Source organism: Salmo trutta, chromosome 35 (genome assembly GCF_901001165.1).
Source record: "Salmo trutta chromosome 35, fSalTru1.1, whole genome shotgun sequence".
Taxonomy (NCBI): Eukaryota; Metazoa; Chordata; class Actinopteri; order Salmoniformes; family Salmonidae; genus Salmo; species Salmo trutta.
Window position 1 is genome coordinate 17,181,443 of NC_042991.1, and position 15,082 is coordinate 17,196,524.

Genomic DNA, 15,082 nt, shown 5'->3' on the forward strand with positions numbered 1-15,082 from the left:
TGTTATAAATTGATTTGCATTTTAATGAGGGAAATAAGTATTTGGCCCCTCTGCAAAACATGACTTAGTACTTGGTGGCAAATCAGAGATCAGACGTTTCTTGTAGTTGGCCACCAGGTTTGCCCACATCTCAGGAGGGATTTTGTCCCACTCCTCTTTGCAGATCTTCTCCAAGTCATTAAGGTTTCGAGGCTGACGTTTGGCAACTCGAACCTTAGCTCCCTCCACAGATTTTCTATGGGATTAAGGTCTGGAGACTGGCTAGGCCACTCCAGGACCTTAATGTGCTTCTTCTTGAGCCACTCCTTTGTTGCCTTGGCCGTGTGTTTTGGGTCATTGTCATGCTGGAATACCCATCCACGACCCATTTTCAATGCCCTGGCTGAGGGAAGGAGGTTCTCACCCAAGATTTGACGGTACATGGCCCCGTCCATCATCCCTTTGATGCGGTGAAGTTGTCCTGTCCATTAGCAGAAAAACACCCCCAAAGCATAATGTTTCCACCTCCATGTTTGACGGTGGGGATGGTGTTCTTGGGGTCATAGGCAGCATTCCTCCTCCTCCAGACACGGCGAGTTGAGTTGATGCCAAAGAGCTCCATTTTGGTCTCATCTGACCACAACACTTTCACCCAGTTGTCCTCTCAATCATTCAGATGTTCATTGGCAAACTTCAGACGGGCATGTATATGTGCTTTCTTGAGCAGGGGGACCTTGTGGGCGCTGCAGGATTTCAGTCCTTCACGGCGTAGTGTGTTACCAATTATTTTCTTGGTGACTATGGTCCCAGCTGCCTTGAAATCATTGACAAGATCCTCCCGTGTAGTTCTGGGCTGATTCCTCACCGTTCTCATGATCATTGCAACTCCACGAGGTGAGATCTTGCATGGAGCCCCAGGCCGAGGGATATTGACAGTTCTTTTGTGTTTCTTCCATTTGCGAATAATCGCACCAAATGTTGTCACCTTCTCACCAAGCTGCTTGGCGATGGTCTTGTAGCCCATTCCAGCCTTGTGTAGGTCTACAATATTGTCCCTGACATCCTTGGAGAGCTCTTTGGTCTTGGCCATGGTGGAGAGTTTGGAATCTGATTGATTGATTGCTTCTGTGGACAGGTGTCTTTTATACAGGTAACAAGCTGAGATTAGGAGCACTCCCTTTAAGAGTGAGCTCCTAATCTCAGCTCGTTACCTGTATAAAAAGGCACCTGGGAGCCAGAAATCTTTCTGATTGAGAGGGGGTCAAATACGTATTTCCCTCATTAAAATGCAAATCAATTTATAACATTTTTGACATGCGTTTTTCTGGATTTTTTTGTTGTTATTGTCTCTCACTGTTCAAATAAACCTACCATTAAAATTAGACTGACCATTTCTTTGTCAGTGGGCAAATGTACAAAATCAGCAGGGGATCAAATACTTTTTCCCCCCTCACTGTATAAGCTAGAACTGCCACTGCTAAAGGGTCAGTGAATCAGGAGTGTAAACTGCTGTGGGCTAGTAGAACGACGTGTCACACACTTTCACTGACACTACCCCCCGTTGCGCTGAGAGGCTGTCATTAAGCTTTGTGACAACATTATTGATCATTCATTCAGTCAAGTTGTATGTTAGATATGCACTTAAGTACTGGATATAGAAAGGGATGAGCAGATCTCTGAATGTAGATAACATGAAACCGAATATTCATACAAGGAGAACTTTGTATTGGACCTGAATGTTTACTAGCTTTATTACATCCTCCATGTAGCGCAGCAGTAGTGTGGCAGTAGGACTGTGTTTCCCTTTGATTATCCTGACCCAGTAGTGATTAGTGATTTCCTGTGGGGCTTCACATGGCTCTCTCGCTGTCCCTTAGCGCTAACAGTGTTAGATCACACACATTGACACAGCCTCTTAGCAAGGCAAGGATCTAATCACATGGACACTTGGCCAAAGGACTGAAAGATCTTGTCACATTTTAACGGATGCTAACAGAGGGACAGGAAGTGCAGTGGTGCAGTGTAGGTAATAAGGTCCACTGCTGTACAAAGGTCAGGTGGTGTGAGTTTGGTTTTAGTCAGACTCCGGTCGAGTGACTCTCCTCATAGCTACAGTAGTTAGTACGACAGTGATACCGACTGCGCCGGCTCTTAAACGACATCTATGGAAGTGTTGGCTAAAAGTCTCTAAACAATCCATCATACTGTCATATTATGACATAGCTAAACTAAAACGTATCATATGCGTGAGCCGTTTCAGGAAACTAGGCGTATGTCACAAGTTCACAGGAGAGCCATTGGAACGTTTTTTTATATATAAATGCGTTTTTTGGCCGAACTGCCTTCTGGAACGTGAACTTTCATGTGCCTTAAACTGGTATGCCATCTGTAAATAAAAGGTTTTAAAATTACGAGACCTGTTGGTTAAGCCACAGAAAAAGCCAGCAACCTTCCCACTAGCCATGATTGGCTGAGATAATGAGTGGGCTGGACATGCCGAGAGAGAAGTTTGAATTGGTCTGCCATATAGAAGGCTGTCTGTTTGAGCTGGTTGGTCTGTGTTGGTAATCCTGTGGAACATTGTTTAAAAACATTTTTTTTAAATGATTGTGTAGTGGAGCTGCACAAGTGATGCTCTCCACTTTCTGGAGGATCGAGTGGAATTAGAGTATGATAGCTAAAGTGATGAGAAAACACCCGTCTCCGGATTACATCTTCAAACTAGGGGCAACCGTGGCATGGTATCCATGACAGGGAGACGCGTGAATCATGTAGGATGATGCATGTAGATATGTAGCTAGCTAGACTTTCAGATATTACACAATTCTAATTTTGACAGAAAGCGGATTACTTTCAAGCTAAAGTGTACTGTTAGCTAGCTAGCGTTAGCTGGCTGGCTCCCTAGCTAACGACACGTGTATGACATTCTAGTCCCAGAACCGTTTGCTTGCTAGTTAGAGCCTAATGTTAGCTAGCTAACATTGAACCTGGTTGGTTTGCTCCCAGCAGATTCATGCAGGGTAGTAATGACATGATTTGGCACTATGTTCATTGTTGTTTAACTAGCTGGCTGGCTCATTAGCTGACGTTATGTGATCTTACACGTTATTTATCTAGCTAGGTTTATTGTTTACCTACCTACCCACCTACCTGTCTTAAGCTAAAAAGTGTACAACACCTGTTGAATATGTCTGGTGTAAGTAAAGGTAGGCAAAAAAGCATAATGAGGCCTTCCGAGTGGCGCAGTGGTCTAGGACACTGCATCGCAGTGCCAGCTGTGCCACTAGAAATCCTGGTTCGAGTCCAGGCTCTGTCGCAGCCAGCCGCGACCGGGAGACCCATGGGGCAGCACACAATTGGCCCAGCGTCGCCCGAGTTAGGGGAGGGTTTGGCCGGCAGAAATGTTCTTGTCCCATCGCGCACTAGCAACTGCTGTGGCGGGCCGGGTGACGCTGACACGGTCGCCAGGTGTTCCCTCTGACACATAGGTGCGGCTGGCTTCCGGGTTAAGCGGGCATTGTGTCAAGAAGCAGTGCGGCTTGGCTGGGTTGCGTTTCGGAGGACGCACGGCTCTCGACCTTCACCTCTCGAGTCCGTAAGGGAGTTGCAGCGAGACTAATAAGACTACAAGACTAATAACCAAATTGGATAACACAAAATAGAAAATAAAATAGAAAACAATGAAATTGTTGCCAGCAGAGCTGGTTAGGCTGTTTTCATGTTGGAGGTAAACAAAATCGTCCAGAGCGCGCTCCGAATGCTCCGGGAGCGAAACAAGATAGGTGGGGCTAAAGCTTGTGAACAATGCTAAATGGGTGTAGACAAAGCAGAGCTCTTCACTAGATACCAAAACATTCAGAGGCCAATTTTCTCAAAAGTGAGTTTACAAGTTGATCAACTTTCAAAAGAAGAATTACTTTCCCCATTGTTCCTCAAAAATGATGATATGATACAATTTTGAAGCTTTGAATCTTTACTTTTATCCAATGTAAAAAACACAATTTCACTACATAAGACCAAATCCAGGTGGTGAGTCACATATTTAAACCACAAAATATTAGGCAAAAGCATACTAGCTCTCCACAATAGGGGTCTGATGCGTGCTTGGTTTTGATAATAGGTCATTAGAAAGCTCTAGCGTTTCCTGGAATCTCCACCCCTACATAGAAGAGAGGTTAAACTCTGGCGGGGGTGTCTTGGCTCTGCCCCCACAGCTTTTCTCCCACCAACGCACACTAATTAGTTGAGCTTTTCAGGCAGTTCACGCTTTGCTAAAAAGAGGCCCTTTCAGAAGATCTGCTTGTACTTCGCCAGTTCTCTTTCCCCTAGAAGTAATGCATTTCTTTTCTCAATCCTGCACCGAGCGGTCACGAAACAAAGGAGCGTGTTCTCAGTCAGGGGAGTTCATGTGTCAAATTATTCTTTTTCAGTGTTCCATTCATTGTCACACAAACAAAGGAAAGATGTTTGTACGGGTTAGTTTATCATCTAGGGCATTGTGGGGTTCCTAACGCAATGCCTTCACCTCCACCATAACCTTGGAAGCTTTTCACCACCTCGCTCTTCCTTTAAGACTCGACTTCTTCGGAGGCGAACAGAATTTAGATTTCCCTGCATTTTGTGTTGCCTGGGCAACCCCTTCTATGTGGAAAAGTATTCCGCGTTAACTATTCAATGCGCTCAGCATGGAAGACTGCACACAGGCATACGAGGCCGAACAAAGCAAGGCTGCATTACAGAGCTAAACTGCTGGTCTGTCTCATCTGTATGCGTGGATCGATGCACCCTTCTCTCGCTGTTCTCCACAAATTCGTCCTTTAGGCAGGACCATTTCTGATGTATGCCACAACACTGAGAATTCATAAATTGTGAGCAAAGAGAGAGAAAGATAGCTAAAAATCATGCAATTTCCAGTGTGTTCTGGTAGGTCTGCATAATCATCCGTGTCCTCCTCCATACAAGCACAGCTACATCCGCCCTCTACCCATATTGGCCCTAAGCTTCTCACAAATGACAACTTTGCATTTAAATGTCACTATATATGGAGACAGGGCCATGCAGCAAGGCTCACTGCTGTGCTGCTGATGCGTTCGGCTCCTAAATGGGCTTTAAGTGTTCTACAAGAAGCAAAGAGAGAGCAGGGTGAAAAGACAGTGCTGTGTCCAAGCACCCAGAACTTAGCACCACCAAATATTATGCAGAGTATGTAAAGTGATGGCTAACATGGACACACAATAACACAGACAATCCTAGCAGAGTGCACAGCTCCAGATGCATGGGCACTGCAGTGATTCTAGCCCTATGGGGAATAGTTGGCACTGGAAACAGAGGTCACATGCTCAAGAGCCAACTGACAGGGGTTTTCTACCCAGGCTGAAGAGCAAGAGACTGTAGGAAGAGAATTGAGAGAGAGAATTGAGAGAGAGTGCCACACTCAATAACAGAGGCTGGCTGCCTACGCTACAGTAGCATGCAGCAGCAGTAACAGGGTGAATAGCTTGCAAGAGCTGGATTAAAAAGACACACACCAGTCAGCGCACGGCTGGCAGCTCCAGTAGTAATGAAAAATTTCCAGAGACCGCTACTGCAGTAAGGACGACCAACTTGTTTTACAGTCTCCATCAGTAGAAAGAGGGTTCTGCTTCTCAAAACACCAGGTTTCAAAGGATCTACAGGAGGCTAACAATACTTTGACGCTGTCATGGATCTGGTGAGCCGGGCGGGTGTTCATTTCACGCATCTGTAGTGGACAGTGACCTGCTAGCTAAGGGTTCACCATGTTAGCAACGCAGGGGCAGCGAGGGAGCAATATTAATCCCTTTAGCCAGCACTGTAGGGGTCTCAGTAGGTCTGCTTTTACTACAGCTTCAGGTCACGTTCCAGTGATCACCAGTCAAATCTCCCTAGAGACCCACCCTGCTTTTATAAAACAGAGATCAGAGCAAGGTAATCCCATTGTCCAGTCCTGGCACATCTGTCCCAGAGTGACGCTGCTGTGTGGCGGGTGCACCGGCACACTAAGGGATGAAGGCCTGTCTGTGTCAGTGAACCAGAGACAGCCTGCTGCGTGTCAACTCACTGATATATGGGGTTGGAAGACAGTGTAGGCCCCCTCTAACGCGCTCTTCCCCAGACATTTCTTAATCAGATCAATAAAACATGAATTGATATCAATGGGAAACTTATGAGTCATGTTGCTCATAATCGGCAGTCAGAGTTAAGATGGTGGACGGATGGGAATGGACTGAGGAGAGCATGCAGAGAGATCTATGACCTGCCACAGGAAATCATGCTTGTTGAGGATCCCACGAGTGCGTCATGCACACATGACCGAGCAGCCGCCATATGCAGCTGGTCACCCAGCACTGCCCTGTCGTAATCACACACTGACCAGAGAGAATGGGAATGACCGTGTCCAAAAAACAATTAGGTCAAATACAGAGTGTACGAAGCATTAGGAACACCTGCTCTTTCCATAACAGACTTACCAGGTGAAAACTATGATCCCTTATTGATGTCACTTCTTAAATTCACTTCAAAATCAGTGTACATGAAGGGGAAGAAACAGGTTAAAGAATCATTCTTTAACCTTTAGACAGTTGAGACATGGATTGTGTATGTGTGCCATTCAGAGGGTGAATGGGCAAGACAACATATTTAAGTGCCTTTGAACAGGGTATGGTGGTAGGTTCCAGGTGCACCGGTTTGTGTCAAGAACTGCAACGCTGCTGGGTTTCACACAACAGTTTCCCCGTATGTATCAAGAATGGTCCACCACCCAAAGGAAATCCAGCCAACTTGACACAAGTATGGGAAGCATTGTGTCAACATGGGCCAGCATCCCTGTGGAACGCTTTCAACACCTTGTAAAGTCCATGGCCCGACAAATTGAGGCTGTTCTGAGGGAAAAAGGGGGTACAACTCAATATTAGGAAGGTGTTTTTAATGTTCGGTATATTCAAGACACACCCAGGGTAACTGATTCCAAGGACAACAGGAGGGGGTGAAAACCACATTGGGCCAAAGGCAGAGACAGCACTGAGCATTTCTTTATAAAACTCTGATATTTCATCTTAGGACTTCACAGCTAACAGGTGTTAGTGGTAAACATTGCTCCAATAAGGTGAATTTGACTTACTGAACGCCTAGCCAACATATAAAAGACGTAAACCAGAAGAGCAACTTGTCTGAATTATAATTTTTTCACCTTGGGTCCAATCGGGTTATGGTATGGGTCGGGTCCAGGTCTGATTTTTCTCGGGTCCGGGGTCTCCCTTTTTCTATAAATAAATTGGGTCCGGATCCGATTGTCCTCAGGTTGGACCAGAGAAGACCTCTACCGTACACATACAAGACCTGTCAATCAAAACTCTCTACATCCACACCTCTCGAAGGTGCTGATCTTTGGCCCCTGTTATAGATGCCAAGTTCACCTTGCAGGCAACTATTCCATCGCCAGAGAGTGAGAAAGGAAGGGAGTGTGTGTGTGTGTGTGTGTGTGTGTGTGTGAGAGAGAGAGAGAGAGAGAGAAAGAGACAGTGGGCTGGGCATATGTCAGGGTTTTATCCCTTTGCCACCTGGCCCAACCACTCAACCCCCACAGCAGGGGGCAGGGCTCATGGCTTCGCTCCATAGGGACAAATGGTAAAACTGTAGGCCGAATCCTGTTTCAGGTAAACCCACTGTAATATGTTATTTCAAAAAAATGCAGTCAATGTTTTATAGACTGTAATAAACGGTAACTGATATAATGTTTAAGGTCATACCAAAGCAAAGGTTGGAAACCTTGGAATAATACCTCAGGAGGTTAAAATAACATTCCTGTTTTAAAAGAGAGAGACGACAGGAAGTTATAACAGAGCTTAACATAACCTATTTCCACCAGGGCTTTAGAGCAGCATTTAAAAATGGACTGTTAGCAAAAGCAGCATTGTTTACTTTATAAATAATGCTACCCTCATAATAAAGGAAGCCATTATAGTAATCCTGTGTCATTTGACCAAATATAGGAGGCTTAAAACAAAAGTTGTCCGCTTCCTGTTCCATGAAAACTGAATGCAATGTTAAAAGCATAATCACAAAAGGGTGACTTGGTAACACTGTGGGGAGATGACACTGCCACACTCACTTTGGTATGCAGGCGTTGAGGTAGAGCCGATTGATGCTGTGGTACTGAGAGGCCAGTCATTCTAATGGAGGAGAGCGTCGCCCTGTCAGCATACAACTTTATACTCCAGTACAGAAGAAGAGCAAGAAAGAAGAAAAAAAGTCCAATACAACTGGAAAAAAAAAAGAAATTCCTCACTGAGCCTGTCACTTTGGCCTCCTCCAGTCTTCCTGTACTGCAGCAGTAAGTGACAAGGCCCTCTTCACCATGTGTAGAGGAGTGATTCATGTCAGAGAGACAAGGCAAGACAAATCCTCCATATCTTTAACAATGGAGCCAGTTCTGTTTCCTTATTTTACTTGTGGGTTGGCTCAATGAAGTGGCAAAGCAGAGGCATGAAGAACACAAAGGGTGAGGTGGGGTGGGGGTTGAGTGAGTGCGTTATCAGGACACACTGACAGCCCTTTGGCTCTGCTGCTACGGTCTGATGTAACTCACCATCACGAGATGCGTCACCAGATAAAACTGTGTACACGCACACAAAGACAGGGCATCTTACTTATACCCATTTAAACTGAGCATCACACACACGAAAGGTGGGGGGGAAACACAACAGACAAAAATGTTTTAATGAAGTCAGTGGATTAAACATTATATAAAATAATTTGAGTACAAAGTCACTTGTCTCCTGTGAATCAGCCCTAATCCTGGCGATTCCCTCCTGGGTCCACTTTCCTTGGACGAACAATCGCTCAGAGATAACAGTCTTTCCACATTGAAAGATGGAACTCCTCTGCAATGACGTCAGATAGAGGCCAAAAGAAAAAAGTGTTATAGAAAGGCTGGTTTGCAGTTTTTCGGTGAACCGATGAGAAATGAGAGATTAGGGATGGATAGCCAGAGAGAGGTAGGGACAGGGGGATGGGAAGAGCAGATGGTGGAGGGTCGAGTGGGTGATGGAACCTGAAAACTTCAAAAGAAATCATTGGAGAACAATGACTTCTTTCTTACATCCTATTCCGAAGACTCATGCCACAGTCTTATGACAATCAAATGAGAAATGTGAGCCAGTTACTGCTGTATGGAAGAGACTATCTGGGATTACAGCCTGGCTTTCCTCTCACTCACGGCTGACTGTGGAGAGACACACACCCCCCCCCCCCTCTGTTCACCCCTCTTGACTGCTGTAGATAGTCTCTACCATACAGCAGTAGCTAGCACAATTAGGCTCAAGAAAAACTTGGATCAAATTATTTGTTTTACGATTTTGGGGGTTAATCCATCCCATTAAAAACCAGAGGCTGAATATAATTGTGGCAGTCATCAGGAAAACTTTTCATGTTAAAATACCAGCAGCACTTACAAATGTTTTGGTGTGATCATACATAAAATGCAAGAATTACCAAATAAACCTCTAAAAGTTAATATTACCCATGGTGTAAGAATAACATAGGCTAGTAACAAGAGTAAATCTCATAATACCAGCCTTTGTCTTTTAATCACATGAGAGTGGTTGTCTTAAATGAGTAAAGCTTGGGGCCATTTCAGTGGCTGCGATTTCTCAGCATCAGTGTGACTGCAAAAGGCTCCTCAAAAGGAAAAGGCAATCAGGGGTTGTTACTTTGACACATCACAGCAAAGTCGCCTGATGCTCAATTATCTAGCGGGACTGATACAACGTCAAGTGTGCTTCACTTCATATGATGCATAACGGCCTCGTGGCTCTATTTTGGCACATCATGGGTTAGGGATTTAAAAGGAACAAGTACAGTTTAGCATTCATCACTTTGACATAGTGAAGGTGTCTTATGTTGACAGGTCTTTCGGCTTATAGTGCCTGATTAGTTAATGGAGAAAGACGACCTCCAGGCGGTCTGTCCTGAGACACACCAACAAATGGCCATGAGTTTGTCAGGCCAGCCAGTAAACCCAAGCACCAACCTACACCTACTGGACAAACCCACCAGGCACATCTAATAGCCTAGCCCCCCTTTTGGCACTCATGTTTGTTGACTAATGAACAAAAAGAAAAAATAGAAAACAAGCAAGTTGTTAACATAATATACTACTTCCACTTCACCCACCATTTACTATTTCCATAGAATACTACTTCCACTTCACCCACCATTTACTATTTCCATAGAATACTACTTCCACTTCACCCACCATTTACTATTTCCATAGAATACTACTTCCACTTCACCCACCATTTACTATTTCCATAGAATACTACTTCCACCATTTACTGTCATTTACTATTTCCATAGAATACTACTTCCACCATTTACTATTTCCATAGAATACTACTTCCACCATTTACTATTTCCATAGAAAACTACTTCCACCATTTACTATTTCCATAGAATACTACTTCCACCATTTACTATTTCCATAGAATACTACTTCCACCATTTACTATTCCCATGGAATACTACTTCCACCATTTACTATTCCCATAGAATACTACTTCCACCATTTACTATTTCCATAGAATACTACTTCCACCATTTACTATTTCCATAGAATACTACTTCCACCATTTACTATTTCCATAGAATACTACTTCCACCATTTACTATTCCCATAGAATGCTACTTCCACCATTTACTATTCCCATAGAATACTACTTCCACCACTTACTGTCATTTACTATTTCCATAGTAAATGGTGGAAGTAGTATTCTGTCATGTACTATTTCCATAGAATACTACTTCCACCATCTACTGTCATTTACTATTTCCATAGAATACTACTTCCACCATTTACCATTTCCATAGAATACTACTTCCACCATTTACTGTCATTTACCATTTCCATAGAATACTACTTCCACCACTTACTGTCATTTACTATTTCCATAGTAAATGGTGGAAGTAGTATTCTGTCATTTACTATTTCCATAGAATACTACTTCCATTATCTACTGTCATTTACTATTTCCATAGAATACTACTTCCACCATTTACTGTCATTTACTATTTCCATAGAATACTACTTCCATTATCTACTGTCATTTACTATTTCCATAGAATACGCCACCCACCATTTACTGTCATTTACTATTTCCATAGAATACGTCACCCACCATTTACTGTCATTTACTATTTCCATAGAATACTACTTCCACCATTTACTGTCATTTACTATTTCCATAGAATACTACTTCCACCATTTACTGTCATTTACTATTTCCATAGAATACGCCACCCACCATTTACTGTCATTTACTATTTCCATAGAATACTACTTCCACCATTTACTGTCATTTACTATTTCAATAGAATACTACTTCCACCATTTACTGTCATTTACTATTTCCATAGAATACGCCACCCACCATTTACTGTCATTTACTATTTCCATAGAATACTACTTCCACCATTTACTGTCATTTACTATTTCCATAGAATACGTCACCCACCATCTACTGTCATTTACTATTTCCATAGAATACTACTTCACCATTTACTGTCATTTACCATTTCCATAGAATACTACTTCCACCATTTACTGTCATTTACCATTTCCATAGAATACTACTTCCACCATTTACTGTCATTTACTATTTCCATAGAATACTACTTCCACCATTTACTGTCATTTACTATTTCCATAGAATACTACTTCCACCATTTACTGTCATTTACTATTTCCATAGAATACTACTTCCACCATTTACTGTCATTTACTATTTCCATAGAATACTACTTCCACCATTTACTGTCATTTACTATTTCCATAGAATACTACTTCCACCATTTACTGTCATTTACTATTTCCATAGAATACATCACCCACCATTTACTGTCATTTACTATTTCCATAGAATACTACTTCCACCATTTACTATTTCCATAGAATACTACTTCCACCATTTACTATTTCCATAGAATACTACTTCCACCATTTACTATTTCCATAGAATACTACTTCCACCATTTACTATTTCCATAGAATACTACTTCCACCATTTACTATTTCCATGGAATACTACTTCCACCATTTACTATTCCCATAGAATACTACTTCCACCATTTACTATTCCCATAGAATACTACTTCCACCATTTACTATTTCCATAGAATACTACTTCCACCATTTACTGTCATTTACTATTTCCATAGAATACTACTTCCACCATTTACTGTCATTTACTATTTCCATAGAATACTACTTCCACCATTTACTGTCATTTACTATTTCCATAGAATACTACTTCCACCATTTACTGTCATTTACTATTTCCATAGAATACTACTTCCACCATTTACTGTCATTTACTATTTCCATAGAATACTACTTCCACCATTTACTGTCATTTACTATTTCCATAGAATACATCACCCACCATTTGCTGTCATTTACTATTTCCATAGAATACTACTTCCACCATTTACTGTCATTTACTATTTCCATAGAATACTACTTCCACCATTTACTGTCATTTACTATTTCCATAGAATACTACTTCCACCATTTACTGTCATTTACTATTTCCATAGAATACGTCACCCACCATTTACTGTTATTTACTATTTCCAATAAGTAATGTGATCACTGATCACCAATCAGCAAGGTGGATCAAAATTATTTGAGAATTCCAGCAGTGTTTTAGTTCCTTGGAGCAGCCAGAGCCATCGTTAAATGAGGCTCCATTGGAGAGATGCCAGCAGCTGGCCCCATTTAGAACTTTCCCTGAAGCCCACCCCCACCACACACTCACACAATGTTGAGTCATTGATCTGAGTAGGGGTCACTCTAACTGTGGACCAAGCCTTGACATTTGAACTCTCCCTAGCCCACAGAAAACTCCCTCCACTACAATGTGATGAAAGCACTGTAACAATGAGAGCCCTTTTTTTTTTTTACAAACAACCACAAGGCTATGTCACTTATACACTTAAGATAATACACTTATCTTTATCAACAACTTCTCACTGCTTGAATACAGGCATAGACAAAATATGATGTAAGACTATCTGAGATGTTTGTTGTTGTCCTGGGATTAAACCTGCAGAGACAACATGGGCCACCTGAGTGCAGTGGAGTACATCATCAACAAGCCTGACATAGGTGGGAGAATGACCTTAGAGCAGTAACAAATCATTATGAATGATATTAATCATACTTACCAAATACAGCTTTTTGAATTGTGTATAAATGTGCAATTAGAATACATGTGTTTGTTTCAAGACACAGCAGTCAGTGAGTGCACAACCCTTGCGGAATAAACCTGCATATTTTTATTTAAGTAGGCAAGTCATTTAATAAATTATTGTTTTACTTTGACGGCCTAGGATCAGTGTGTTAACTGCCTAGTTGAGGGGCAGAAATACAGTTGTTTGTTTTTTTACCTTGTCAGCTCGGGGATTCTATGAAGCAACCTTTCGGTTACTGGCCCAACGCTTTAACCACTAGGATACTTGCCGCCCCATAGCCCTGTCGAGTTGTCAACATTAACGAAACATCGGATGTTAGAATTAATGTGACAAATACATTTAATTATATCATTGTCGTGGATAATCCCAAGATAATGCCAAAAAAAATGACAATGATTTAAAACCTATTGACCGTAGCATACACAACCCTATGGGAAATGTTTCTTTCTGGAGGCGTGTGTAGGTGTGACATTGTATGAAATCATTTGTTTTTCAGTAAACCCTGTTATAAGCAACCACTGACAATTGCGCACTACATGCCTTGCTATTTGACATGCAAGGAGGCAACATCCATATCGACATTGCTGCACTGCAATTTGCTGTACATGCAGAATATAAAACCATTTGTGCAAGACAAACTGCCAAATAACCAAACGAATAACCTGCAATTTATCGCTTCCGAATAGAAACGTTGTTGGACATATAGCTTCACTAAAAGTTAGCTGTGTGAATTTACTTAGATTTTGGAATCATGTTGCACCCTTCAATGCTTTTTTTTTATTTTTTTAAATCAAGACTTTTATCAATTACTCACCTCATGATGATTCTGTCACAGGCCTAAAATAGTCTATTCGTCGAGGGCTTAAAATGTTATTTGACTGATGACTTATCTCGCAATAGTTTTCAGAAAGTTCGCACTTGAATATGTCACAAAATAAGAATATCAATGTAACGCCGCAGAACGAATTTAGTTCACAGTTACATCCAGTAAAGTAAAAAAAAAAAATGTTTTAAATGATTTATCCTACATGATCTAGTGCATCGCGTCACCGTTTATGAAATTCTAATGAAAGAAAAGAGAAGAAAACAATGGTTTTCACTGCTGAGACTCCAGTCTTTCATATAGCGGCAGCGTGCCGCTGGGATCCCGGTCTCTCTGCTTCAACACTGACGCAAAGCTTTTCTAAACTACGTGAAGTACGTAGAGACGTACAGAACATACAGGGCGACACCATAGAGATGTATAGAGGACTCTAGTTCCCAAAAACTCATTATAACATGGGCAGCGCCATCGAGGACTTTCACCATTTTGAAGTAGTCAACTGGCTGAGACTTCCTATGTGTTAATGAAGGATAACATAATTCCATCCAGGTTAGCCAATGCATTATACTTATGAGCAAAAGCTGAATTCCATAACTGCAGATGGCAGTAAATCGCCAACCTTGACAATATACCTGTTCAAACAACACACTCCAGGTGGCAGTATGCACCCTTTCAGTTTGTTTACCAACTTATAAAAGTAGTAGAAGAAGAAAATGGACTACTTAAAATGTTGGTTACATCAATGGCGCTGCCCTTGTGCTCACACACGCAAAAATGGGACAGATACAACATTGAGATCTCTATACGTTTTTATGGGCCACACCCCCTGGGATTATTGAGAGCTCAAAACGCAACAGAGATAGTGCAAACGTTATTTTATACCTCAAGGGGTGCAAGTGCCCCCTTGCGGGATTTTTGAATGAGACCTTTATCGGGGTGTAATAAGAAAACCTCAGAGCGCCACTATGTGGATGTCGCTTATTATTGTCCCCCACGATGAAATCTATGGAGGAT

General features: G+C 42.1%; 1 protein-coding gene across 1 annotated transcript in view; it reads right to left on the minus strand.

Annotated features, from left to right (window-relative positions):
• The window catches only part of LOC115174734 (protein enabled homolog), a 146,661-nt gene extending 132,233 nt beyond the window's left edge, over window positions 1–14,428 (minus strand). Inside the window, exon 1 of the mRNA XM_029733551.1 lies at window positions 14,060–14,428. Coding sequence (XP_029589411.1) covers window positions 14,060–14,064 — 5 coding nt within the window. The 5' untranslated portion in view covers window positions 14,065–14,428. The remainder of the gene's footprint in view (window positions 1–14,059) is intronic.
• Window positions 14,429–15,082: the final 654 nt, after the last annotated feature.